The 13,331-nt window shown below is 45.6% G+C and overlaps 1 protein-coding gene and 1 pseudogene across 1 annotated transcript in view; one reads left to right on the top strand and one right to left on the bottom strand.

The window, feature by feature from the left end:
• The window catches only part of LOC113456308, a 1,897-nt pseudogene extending 1,138 nt beyond the window's left edge, over window positions 1–759 (bottom strand).
• The window catches only part of Abcc1 (ATP binding cassette subfamily C member 1), a 164,143-nt gene that overhangs the window by 88,739 nt on the left and 62,073 nt on the right, over window positions 1–13,331 (top strand). The window contains exons 7-11 of the mRNA XM_013347480.2: window positions 807–938; window positions 5,966–6,199; window positions 6,717–6,894; window positions 8,555–8,716; window positions 12,963–13,055. Coding sequence (XP_013202934.1) covers window positions 807–938; window positions 5,966–6,199; window positions 6,717–6,894; window positions 8,555–8,716; window positions 12,963–13,055 — 799 coding nt within the window. The remainder of the gene's footprint in view (window positions 1–806; window positions 939–5,965; window positions 6,200–6,716; window positions 6,895–8,554; window positions 8,717–12,962; window positions 13,056–13,331) is intronic.

A 13,331-nucleotide genomic window follows, 5' to 3' on the forward strand; every position in this document is an offset into this window, starting at 1 on the left:
ACCACACGCCCATCAACTTTGTGTGGCCGAGCACACACTGCAGCATCCACCTCTTCAACACAAGAGTAGGTCACAAAACCAAAGCCCCTGGAATGTTTTGTTTGGGGATCTCTCATTACCACACAGTCTGTAAGTGTGCCCCATTTCTCAAAATGTTCTCTTAAGCTATCATCTGTGGTTTCAAAGCTCAGACCACCAATAAACAGTTTCCTCAACTGTTCTGGTTCCTTTGGATCATGGCCCTCCATTTTGAGACCGGACTCACCTCTTCCAGCTTGAGTTCAATATGTGACCGAAACAAAGCTTTTCAAACCCATAGATACAGAGTGGTGACTGCTGTTGTTGTTATTGTCCCCTAGCTTACAGTAAAGTCACATATTCACATCACAGGAAATACATAAAAAATACATGATCAGTGACAAGAAAACATGTAGAATTGCCCGATATTTTCATAGGAAGCAGGAAAAGCAGGTTCAAAATCATCTTTGGTTATATAGAGAACTTGGGGCCAGTCTGGACTACATGAGGCCCTGTTTGCAAATAAAATAATTAGAAATAAAATTTCCAGTTCAGAACAATAATTAGAAACACCCAGGTACTACTTTGTAAACACACTGTTCTCCTGTCTGTCAAGATAGGCCCATTTCCCTAAGAGACCTAGTAGACTTAGCCATAATTAGTTAATACGTCTTCATATCCGCTCATCCTCAGCTGTCCCAGTCATGGCTGGACAGTGAGCAGGTGTGTGAGGGGAGCCCCATGGTACTCTCATTGCTCATGTGTCTCCCTTTGTGCCTTGCTCCCAGGATGATGGTGCAGGGCTACCGCCAGCCCCTGGAGAGCAGTGACCTCTGGTCACTGAATAAGGAGGACACGTCAGAAGAAGTCGTCCCTGTGCTGATAAATAACTGGAAGAAGGAATGTGCTAAGTCAAGGAAGTGAGTGTCACGTCTCTGTGTTCTCTCAGGCAAGGCAGATGTGGCCTAGGCTGACCTGTTACCTTCCTTTAGCCACCTTGGCCTAAATCTCTTAAGTTTCTTGGTTCTGGGGAAACTCCATCTCCTCCCTAGACTGCAGTTTCTCCTTCATCAGATGGGGTGGAGTGGGAGTGTTTAACATCAAAGGGAGCTCCCAGCAACTCCCTCCTGTGTTGTTTGTAAGTTACATCTTTTTTTTTTTGTTTTTCGAGACAGGGTTTCTCTGTGGCTTTGGAGCCTGTCCTGGAACTAGCTCTTGTAGACCAGCTGGTCTCGAACTCACAGAGATCCGCCTGCCTCTGCCTCCCAAGTGCTGGGATTAAAGGCGTGTGCCACTATCGCCCGGCTGTAAGTTACATCTTGACATCACTGATTGGTCAGCTTCCCAGAAGGAGAGCGGAGGCCATCTGCCAGGCTGGAACTTGGTTCTGCTGCTGTGTATGTTCTGCCCTCCTTACTCGGTGTCTGAAAATCTTTCTTGAATGTTGTTGCTGGATTGAATTTTTATATTCTATTTCTATATTTATTCCTGTGTACATGTGTGGGTGTGCCTTTGCCATTAGCATGCAGGCCAGAGGTTCTCACCCTCTCCCATGTGGGGGATCAAACTCAGGTTGTCAGGCTAGACAGCGGTGTCACTGAGCCTCCATTTTCTTCTCAGGGTTTTCTGAGCAGCTTATGAGATAAATGTCATCTGATGAACCATGCCTCAGTGCTGGATCAACCCTGGGCAACTTTTCTAGACAAGTTGTGTTTACTCACTTGGGGCAGCTTTGGCCTGGGCCCTTCTGTTTTGCTGGAGAGGGTGTGGCAGGAACTGGCTCACTAGGCTTGAAAGCTGCCACCCAAAGACTGACTCCATGAAGACTATGACCTTCAGGGATGCTCATTGTTCTTTTTCCCAGAGGTGTGAGCACATTACACACCTGTGGATAGGGAGAGGTAGGGGACAAATCTTGTTGGGCCAGAACTTGGCAGGGCCACTTATCCAGAGAAAAGGTGTAAGCTGAGATGGATTCTGGGCTGCAGGGAGTTCTGCTTGTCCAGGGAAGTGGTGAGAGAAGCGTGGGTTGGGAAGTCTGCCTTGGTTTCTTGGCCCTAAGTAGCTCCTTTGGAAATCTGGTCTGCCCTGCCTCCTGCTCCTGTCTTTGTTTCTGGCCCAGTGCTTCTCTGGTTTGTGATAATACTTTGTATTCTCCTCAGCCTGTGCTCCCCTTATATGCGAGGCTGTTTTGGATCATGTTTCCTGTTGGCATGACTATCAAATGATTCAGTGGCTGTGGAAAAGAGCTTGGGTGATGTTTTGTTTTGGTTTTGAATTAAATGGAGTCACTTACCTGTTGTCATTCTATCCCTAGGCAGATGCCCAACAGAACTGGAAACTTAGGTTCTCATAAGGCTTGTATAGACTTGTAGCTGCCTTGTTTGTGATAGCCCAAAATAGAATCAAACCCAAACACCCATTAGAATGTAAGTAGAAGTTAGAATCACTGCTCAAAGCTGAGGGAAAAAGCACAAAGCTCTTATGCTAAGTGGAAAGTGAACAGGTCCTCATCCCTCCAGTATTCTATGCCTAAATGGACGGTGTGCCAAGGCCAGTGTATCTAATTAGGAAAATCAGTCTGGAGAGATGGTGCAGTGAAAGTACCTGATGCTCTTCCAAAGGATTCTAGTTTGATTCCCGACACCCATGCTGGACAACTCATAGGGCTTTAGGTTTATTCAGGACATCTTGAGGAGATGGAAGAACTGTCAGTCTCCAAGCTCCATCTTTGGGAACTCATGGCTCAAAGAGCTCTCATAGAGAGGGATTGAGTTCTACATCTAGGCTTGATGACCATCCTTGTCATTTAAAAGGGAGTATTTACCTTCCTCTCAATTGGAACATTCCCTGGATTACCACTTATCTAGTCTCCTGAGTCAGTTTCTACTTCTTTAGGTGAACACATTATTTTCAGGGAAGTGAGATATTTTTTTTTTAATTTTAGAACAGATGAACAAGTCTTTAGCCTTGCCCTTTGATCTTATTTAAAGACCACTGCTGTTCCATGTTCTGACAAATGAAAAACATTCTTTTAGGAGGTTTGGGGACCAAACCTTTCTCCTGTAATAGTTGACTGTAATACCTCATGTCTCAGCTGTCATAAGGTTTTTGTTGTTGCTGCTGGTTTAGAAGTCACAGCACCAGGCAAAGGGGAACAGAGTATCTTTTCCAGAGAGAAATTTGTAAAGAATGGCTTATCTGAAAATAGGTAGTATAAAACAAAATGAAGTAGCTATTAATTACTCTAACAGGTGATGGTTTAAAAGACTGAGATATGCTCTTCCCATACCTACAGTTTTAGATACCTGTGATCAAACATTATCTGAAAATATTACATCTAAAATTCCATTCTTAAGGTTTAAATTATGCGCTATTCTTGTTCCGTCATATTCTGTCACCCCGGGTATGAATTGTCTTTTTGTCTATTGTGTCCACACTGTACACACTACCCACCAGCCAGTATTAGGTTGGTGGTGCTTATGGGCGAGTGACCTTAGGTAGCAGCCTAAAGCTGCATCACAGAGCCTGCCATTTGCCTTACTTCATCTGTCATCTCTTAGTATCACAAGAAGGATGAGGACAGAATAAAAGATGCTTTGAGAGTAACAAAACATGACGATATCGTGTCATTTTTATTATAAATATCTCTTTTTTTAATTTTTGGTTGACTTGTAGGTTAAACTTTTATCAGAGGTATTTGTAAGAAAACATAGGTTATAGTATTCATGGATAAGAGGGGACACTTTGTGTTTAAATCTGTAAGAACACAGTCTGTATAGACTTGTGTCTGCAGATGGAGGGAAGAGTCTAGACTTAGGTGACTTCAGACTGGCATTTCACATTTGTGGAGCCTGCTGGGGTATTTGTCTTCTTCATTCCGGACTGGCCTATGTAGGACAGGGCAGAACTACAGAACCACACAGGAGGATGGTCACTGTGCTAGTCATTGTGACCACCTGAGGACTTAGATTTATGAAACAAGGCTGCTTGAAAGCTTGTGTAGCTGTGGTGGTTTGTTTTGTGGTGCTGGAGGTGGTGTTGTCTTATTTTGTTTTACTTTTGAGATAAAATTTTGACATATAACCATACCTAGGCAGAACTTCAAGAGTCTCCTATCTCCATCTGCCAAGTTCTGGGACTGTGTGTGTAAACCATGCACAACAGGATTTGTAGTTCGTAGCTTCTGAGTGTAGAAGTTGGATCCATTCTAAGTACATTTCTGTGGGGCTGGAGAGATGGCTCATACTGCTCTTATATAGGACCAAGATTTGGCTCCCAAGATTCAGATACACCTGTAACTCTGGTTCCTAGGGATCCAACACCCATTTCTAGCTTCCACAGATACTGCACTCACATGGTGTGCATAAACTCATACACCTGTAACTCTGGTTCCTAGGGATCCAACACCCATTTCTAGCTTCCACAGATACCTGCACTCACATGGTGTGCATAAACTCATGTAGGCAAATGCACATGCACATAAATGAAAAACTCTTTCATTTCTGTACAGTGTGAGGTCATAGTTTAGCTTATTCTCTGCATGTGGCTGTCTAGTTTCCTACCACTTTTGTTTGTTGGTTTCTTTTGCCTTGTTTTTAGAGAGGTACTTACTGTGTGGCCTACGTTGTCTTTCTATTTTTTTTTTTTTTTTGTCTTTCTATTCTTGATAGACCTCCTGCCTCACTTTCCAAGTGCTAAGATTGCAGGCATGACCCATCTTGCTTGGCCCATCACCAGTTTTTGAAAAGACTCTTTTTTATTGCCAATGAATGGGCTTGACAAAAATCACATGTTTCTGGATTTCTTTCTTCTTCTTCTTGGTTTTTCTAGATAGGGTTTCTCTGTGTAGCCTTGGCTGTCCTGGAACTTACTCTGTAGACTAGGCTGGTTTTGAACTCACAGAGATCTGTCTCTGCTTCTGAATCTTTAATTTTTTTGGACCTTTAGTTCAACTACACCGGCCCTCTGTAACTTCCTTGTGCCTGTCTTGACATCACAGTTTGAATTGAGTAGTACGAGGCTCGGCTTTATTCTTCTCTTAAGGATGATTTTTTTTAAAAACTCATCTGGGTCTCTTGAGTTCCCATTACAGGTTTAGAACTGATCCATTGTAGGAAAAGAGGGCTGCTTGTTTGTCCTGGCTGCCCAGAACCGAAATAATCACACAGAAACTATGTTAATTAAAACACTGCTTGGTCCATTAGCTCTAACTTCTTATTGGCTAACTCTTACATCTTAGTTTAACCCATTTCTATTAATCAGTGTATCGCCACGTGGCAGTGGCTTACTGGCTAAGTTTTGGCCCATGTCTTACTCTGGCAGCAGATTCATGGCGTCTCTCTGACTCTGCTTTCTTCCTCACAGAATTCAGTTCCATCCACCTCCCTAAGTTCTGCCCTATCAACAGGCCAAGGCAGTTTCTTTATTCATTTATGGTAATCACAGCACACAGAGGGGCTCCCACATCAGTCCATTGCTGTGGGGAAGCCAGTTGAACTTATGAGAGGACTTGTGTGTCATATGAGCTTAGGGCTGCCATGCTACCAAGCTTTTCAGTTTGCACACCTACCCCATGAGATAGACAGAACTTTTAATTTATTTGGATAGAGCCTCACTCACTTTATTGCTCTTTTTTTTTTTTTTCCTCAAACTTGTGATCTTCTGTCTCAGCTTCCCCAGCACTGGGGCTACGGTCATGCACTGCCATACCTGGCTTACTATGAGCCTTGTTTTGCAAAAGAGGAAGAGAGCTTTAGTGTGTCTGCAGCTGCAGCCAGCCAGCAGATGGCCCAGGCAGGACTCAGGGCTCCTGAGTCCAGGGTCACACTTCTTGCATTAGGATGCCTCTCTATGGTGACTGTCTTGGGTTCTGCTTTTTACTCTCTTGACTGTGGGTTGCCTCTCTGGTGGACCCAATAATTGTTTTACCTTCTTTGTGTTATAGGCAGCCTGTGCAGATTATGTATGCATCTCCCAAAGATCCCAGCAAGCCCAAGGGAAGTTCTCAGTTGGATGTGAATGAGGAGGTCGAGGTGCTGATTGTCAAGTCCCCCCAGCAGGACAAGGAGCCCTCTCTGTTCAAGGTGTTATACAAGACCTTTGGGCCCTACTTCCTCATGAGCTTCCTGTTCAAGGCCCTTCATGATCTGATGATGTTTGCTGGCCCCGAGATCTTGAAGTAAGAACTTTTGCCTGACTGCTTGGTTCCTCTTAAATACCTGGGTGGTTCTGCCGTGTGCAGGATCAGACTTGCGGCCCACTCCCTTCACCTTCCCCAGTTTCATTTAGCTGTCATCTGAGTTGTAGCCACCTGCAAGCCACAGAAGCCTCCTGAATCCAAAGTTGGGAGAATGTGGGGTTGTCTAGAACAAGGATGTGCAGGCAGATTTCATGAGCCTCTGCAAACTGGAAACCAAGAAGACAGCAAGGGGGCCTCTGTCATCTTTCTCTCCATCACCTTGGTCCCAGTGTGCTCTGTTTGACCACCTTTGGGTGACTTGCCGGTGGGGAGATAGATCTATCAGTGTGGTGATCCTAAGGCAGAGGTCCCCGTTGTAAGAGGCTGGCACCTGGCAGTCATATCACCCTTGTGAGGTAAAGTGTTGTCTGACTTCCTGTGGCTCAGGTGGAAATCACTGTGGTGACTTGGAAGTAATTCCCTTTGATGTATGTATCACACTCTCCTCTCCCAACAGATTGATTATCAACTTTGTGAATGACAGGGAGGCCCCCGACTGGCAGGGCTACTTCTACACAGCTCTGCTGTTCGTCAGCTCCTGTCTGCAGACATTGGTTCTGCACCAGTACTTTCACATCTGCTTCATCAGCGGCATGCGCATCAAGACAGCTGTGGTGGGCGCTGTCTACCGCAAGGTAGGCCAGGCACCCACACCCAATCCTGTGACCTCAGAATCAGGATGGCTGAGCTGGGACTCCCTAGGACCTGTGTGGAGATTTCCAGCCCAGCATCCTCAGCAAAGAAATGATGGGGACCATGGGGCCAGGGGTAGCTACCACTAAGCTTTGTCCATTAACAAAGTGGTTCTCAGTGGCTGATGTGTGGGATGTCAGTGAACCCACATGCTACCTTTGGGTAGCTGGGTTTCTTAGATGGTTTGGCTATCTCTGATGAAGTCATGGGTGGAGATCTAAGTTCAGGGGCTGAGGAGGCTCACTAGGTAAAGTGAAAGGCTGATGATTTGGGTTTGGATTTCCAGAACCATGTAAAGAACATGACAGAACACGTCTATATAGCCAGCAGTGAGATAGGAGGTGGGGACAGGAGAACCCCTGAGCAAGATAGCTTGGGTACAGTAATGTCTCAAACAATCTGGAAGTCTAGGACAACATCTGACCTCCACATGTGCACCATGACTGCTTAAGCCTGTATACACATACTTAAATATCGTGCAGTTTTTTTAATTTTAATTTTTTTTAAAGAAAAGCAATGAATGTTAAATCTTTAGTTCATTCCTGGGTTTGCCGTCATTCTCATCCCGGATTTGGACCAAAAAGGTAGTGTGATTCTTGGACAGCGGAGAACAAGCTTTAAATATATTTATTTTGCCATGCTGGAGGTGCACATGATTGGCAGGGACTATCCCAGAGTCATAGCCCCAACTCCACTTTTTTTTTTGGGGGGGGGGTTGTTGTTGTTTGGTTTTTCCCCATAATTTAAATTTTTATTGAAAATAGATTTTTTCCATACAATATGTTCTGATCAAAGTTTCCCCTCCTCCAGTTTTTGCTAGATCCTCTCCATTTACCCAGATCACACCCTTTCTTTTTCTCTCTCATTAGAAAACAGGTAACTTCAAGAGACTTAGTGATCTTCCAGCCACTTGTGCCTTGGCCCCCGGGGCAGCAGTGCCACCTGACTCACAGGCTGGCAAGAGTGGCGGCTTTCCTAGTGTTCCTACCCCTGTTACACTGGCCTGTTAGCTTGAGTCCTGGTGCATAGGCTCCAGCACAGACCCGTGGGACCTTGAAGTCCAGTTTGCTGTGTTGAGTGGCACAGGTGTATTTTTTAAGTCTCCCCACATGATTGTGTACAACCATGCTTGAGAACAAGTGTCCTGGATGGATATCTCCTCTAGAGCAGCTTGCCCCTAACACCTCAAGACACTTTAGGTACCACAACAATTTTCTGGGTAGAGGCCAGAGACTGCCTTGCAGTCAGTATGCAGACTGGCCTAACAAAGCATTGTCTAGTTCCCAATGTCAGAGTGCTAAGGCGGAGAACCTTGTGTTGGAATTTGGGGCCAGCAGCATGGTCATGCCCTTTGAACTTCTTAGAAATCCTGATTCCTAGCCTACCGCAGACCTGTTGATCAAGAAAGCACAGGGTTCCACCCTCAGGTGACATGCCTGCCTACTGAGATGTGCAAGGCCTTGGTTTAGAAAGTACTCAGGATGGGGAGCAGAGAGATCAGCAGTTACCACTGTCCAGAGTCTTGTCCAGGGCCTGGGGACAGTATACAACTCTTTGCCTTTACCTGGAGGTTCAATTCTTCCCCTCTTCTGTATCCCACAGGCCCTTGTGATCACCAATTCAGCTAGAAAGTCTTCTACGGTTGGGGAGATTGTCAACCTCATGTCCGTGGATGCCCAGCGCTTCATGGATTTGGCCACATACATTAACATGGTCTGGTCAGCCCCTCTGCAAGTCATCCTAGCCCTCTGGCTCCTATGGCTGGTATGTGTTTGCTCTTGGTTTCTTTGTGCAGGGAGGGCTGGCCTTGTCTAGGCACTGACAGAGAAGGTATGGATGGGAAAGAACATTTCTTGTTGTCACATACATTTTATTTTCTGTCCATTGGCCAGTTCCTGGTTATTTTATTCTTTCCTTGAGTCATCCAGGTTACTTTCTGTTACTTGATAGATACGCATTGCCATTTCTCTGTCTCTCTCTCTCTCTGTGTGTGCACACACAAAGGGTTCAGAAGTAGACCTCCGGTGTCCTCCCCAATCTCTTTCCACCTTATTCTTTGAGAGAGTGTCTCTTGCTGAGGCTGGAGCTCACTGACTAGCTGGGGTAGCTGGCCAATGAACTCCAGCCTTGTTTCTGCTTTGCCTGCGCAGCATTGGAATGACAGATGGATACTGCCACACCTAGTTTGATCTTTCCTTCCTTCCTTCCTTCCTCCCTCCCTCCCTCCCTCCCTCCCTCCCTTCCTCCCTCCCTCCCGGTTTTCTTGAGACAGGGTTTCTCTGTGTTGCTTTGGAGCCTGTCCTAGAATTTGTTCTGTTGACCAGGTTGGCCTCGGACTTACAGAGATCCACCTGCCTCTACCTCCTGAGTGCTGGGATTAAAGGTGTGCACTACTACCGCCTGGCTGTTGTTTTTCCTTTTGAGACGGGGTCTTGGTATATAGTTCATGCTGCCCTAGAACTTGCTATGCCTACCAAGTTGTCAGCAAACTCGCAGAGATCCTCCCGCCTCTGCCTTCACAGTGCTGAGTTAACAGATATGCATCGCCATGATCATGTTAGTCTTTTCATGAAATATATGTAATTAATGACCTTTTATATGGTTAACCCACCAATTTTTTCCCACTCTACCCCTCATGTGAAACAAACTTATTTATTAGAACCTACATATATTGACCAAGAGTTCTTTGTTGTAAGGAATAGAAACCCATCTTAGCCTGAGCAGACAAGAGGAATTGCAGGGGAGGAGTACTCATACTGAAACAATTCAGAGATCCCTAGGGTCCAGAAGAACTGCTGTGTTTAGAGAGCTCACTTTCTCTCTTGTTATTTCTTGGCCCTGCTTTCTTTAATTGGTTTCATTCATAATGCCCTTGTGTCATCTTTATAGACAATAGCAGATGGCATTCATTGCCTTCATGGGTCTCTTCTAGGGCACTGTGATTAACCAGCTCAGCCCTCAGTCCTCTTTCCATCCCTGGATCAGTGGCTGTGGCCTGGGAAAGAGAAGTCTCTGACTGGCCACCGTGAGTCATGAGTCCTCCCCGTTGCAGAAAGATGTGATAGATCCAAGACTGAGAAGATGGTGAGCCAGGAGGCTCCCAGAACAGCACGTGCCCTGTTCATTCCCCCATGAATTCTTTCTCTCTCTTTTCTTTCTTTCTGTTGTTTTCTTCTTCTTAGTCCTGAGGATGAAACTTAGGGCCCCTTTGTATACTAGGCAAGTGCTTTACCACTGAGCTCCATCTACAGCCAGAGGAATTACCCTCCTTACTCCCAGCTGATGGAGCACCTCCCATTGCAGTCATATGTCACATTCGCATTCACACAGTGGCTCTAGGAGCAATGGGACCTGGGAGAATAGAACCAATAAATGAGGTAAACTAAAGCCTAATGCAGTAGCCAACTTTATTCAGAGCTCCAGACAATATATACTCTGAGGGTTAAGATAGGTCACATGAGTAAAGTTCTCATGAGTCAAGCTGTATACAATACCAAGAACAAGCCACATGTGCCAAAAACATGTTTTTCCATAGAGGCATGTAAATGATAATTTAAATAACATCAGCAAGCAATAATAATGAGTAATCTGAAGTAAACTCATTCCTACCCACTACACCTGGGAGGAGTAAAAAAAAAAAAAACCCCACATTCCATGTTTTCAGGGAAATGAGGTCACAAGACTCCTGTCTTGTTTTTTTGGATTGTTCTCACAAGCTTTCAGAAGTCCTATAGGAATCCATTCCTGGACCCTGCTCTGACACTTGAGGTTGGAGGATAACTTTGGATGTTGGGTCTCTTTGTTGTTCCTAACGGTGTATTCCAGGCTGGCCGACCTGCAGGCTTCCAGGTTCCCCCAGCTCTACCTCCCCTCACACTGGAGGTCTCCGGGTTTACAGATGTGTGTACACGGATCCTGAGGATCTGAACTCAGGCCACGTGACCTACTGAGCCAGCTCCCTAGCCCTCCCTTTTTCTCCTTAGCCTAGGAGTGTGTATGATATGATCTTCTGAGGTAGATTTTGGTCCTCACACTGTACTTTTAGACAAATAGCATTGGAGTTTCCATGGTGTTATACATGATCACACCAGCAAAAACAAACAACCCCCCACCAAAGAAACCAAAACCAAAGCAACAGCAATAACAACAGTCCATCTCCATCTGCTAAATGGAGTTTACATTTAAACTTAAAAGATTTACCTTTATTTATGTGTGCGTTTATGTGCCACAGCTCATGTGAAAGTCAGGGACAACGTGTGAGAGTCAGGATTGGCGGTTATCAGACTTGGTGGCAAGATGCTTGCAGACAAGCAGATGACCCCGTCTCCCCAGTGGGGAGCTCCCGTGCTCACAGAGCCATCTCACTGGTTCCACTGTTTGTATAGAGATAAGTGCTGAGCGAAATGCTTTGATGATGCAGATGAGAAAGAAAAACAGCAGACCCAGGACTTGGTTGTTGGGGAGCAAGCCCTGCACTGCGGCTCCAGCAACACGCACAAAATAGATGGCTAAATACAGATCTTCAAGTGGATACTGTAGAGTGCACCCTTTCCTAGGAACTGTAATCCATGTGAAAGGTTGAAAAGCCTCCATGGGTGGCTTGTGAGTCATAAAGAAGGTTCTGATGGAGGCTGGTTAGCCCTATACAGTAAGGCTGTCTCGAGACCCCAGCAGGACTTCTTTACTCAGACCACCAACCTCACAGTGTAGGAAGGTGGCTGCTGAGGTTGCCCTGGAACTAGGCTGTCTCTTCCATTCTGGGTTCTATGACCTTGGGCATCTCCACACCTCCCTATGAGCACTCAACCTGTGTATGCTAGTCCCCTCCCCATGCACACACACTTGTGTATCATACCCTGCTCAACAAGTACAAATAAACATGCAAATGGTTAATATATATATATATATATATATATATATATATATATATTACACACACATATATATGTATATATATATATATTTTTTTAAAATCAGTGCATTTGACTGTAGAATATTCTGCGAGCCTATGCTGGGAGTGTCATGAAGTGTGTGCTGTAATACATCAGGGTCCCCAGAGCCTTTATCAGCCTTAAAAATGCCCTAGTTGGATAGTAGAGTCAGAGCTGATTATAAAAAACCATCAGAGGCGCTAGGGAGATGGCTTAATCCATAAAAGGGCTGCTGTGCAAACATGAGGACCTGAATTTGGATCCATATTGCCCATGCAAAAAGATGGGCCCAGTAACACATGTCTATAATCCCAGGATTGGGATGAAGTGAGCTACAGGTTCATGAAACCACCCTGTCTTGAGAAATGAAGTGAAAAGTTGCTGAGGAAGACGCCAGAGTCAATTTGTGTGTGTGTGTGTGTGTGTGTGTGTGTGTGTGTGTGTATGTTTATATGTATTCTTTCTCACCCATGTAGATGCATACACTCAGCAAGGATAAGGCACGCAAGGGCACACAGCAACAGGTTTGAGTCTCTAGCAAGTCAAGGTCACAGGCGTAAAGCTGGGGGAGATGAGATGCTGCAGCTCATCTCTGTGGATTCTCTGCCTGGCGAGTACAAAATGCTTCGCCTTCTAGAAGAAGGGAGGTGGTACACAAGCCACACTGTTGGTGCCAGCTGAGTGGCAGGAAACCCCTTGAAACCCAAGTCTTACAGTGTCAGATGCTAGCCAATCTGGTAGCCACCCTTCCAGCCACCCAGATTAGCACTAAGTCACCAGGCTAGACGTTAACTAGCCAGCACCTTAAGGCTTTTCTAAGATTCCAAAGGTCAAATTTGCATAGCTTACCTGGTTCTCAAGAGCTTTGGATAAGGGATAGTTTACCGGCATATTCATAAAAGGTTGGGAGGACCCCAACTGAAAACGCTTGATGCCCCATCTTTGGGTAAAAGGAATAAATGACTGGCACCCTATTTGGTTGGTGAGGTCTGCCTGGACTGTGTAGTCCACGATAGATAATGTGAGTACCAGGGCTCTCTTCTGTGTCGAGTGACTAATTATCACCTGTCTTTCCTTAGAACCTGGGTCCTTCAGTGTTGGCTGGAGTGGCTGTGATGGTATTCATGGTACCCTTCAATGCTGTGATGGCCATGAAGACCAAGACCTACCAGGTAGGGTGTCCATCTCCATGAATCCCCACCCTGAGCCCTGGCCTGGGTCTTCCTGATGAAGGTTGCCCAGTTTCCTGACTGTCACCCTCATCTATTCCAGGCTCCGTGATATAGGGACACTGCTTCCCACAATGGCTTGTCCTTGGAGTTGGCAAGTTTTCCAAAGGGCAGCCATGGTCAATGCCCCCGAGTTGGTTTGAGCAGGCAAGCAGAGACAAGCATAGTGACTGGGAGTCTATCTTCCTCCCTCCCTCCCTCCCTCCCTCCCTCCCTCCC

This window comes from Microtus ochrogaster, chromosome 7 (assembly GCF_000317375.1).
Source record: "Microtus ochrogaster isolate Prairie Vole_2 chromosome 7, MicOch1.0, whole genome shotgun sequence".
Taxonomy (NCBI): domain Eukaryota; kingdom Metazoa; phylum Chordata; class Mammalia; order Rodentia; family Cricetidae; genus Microtus; species Microtus ochrogaster.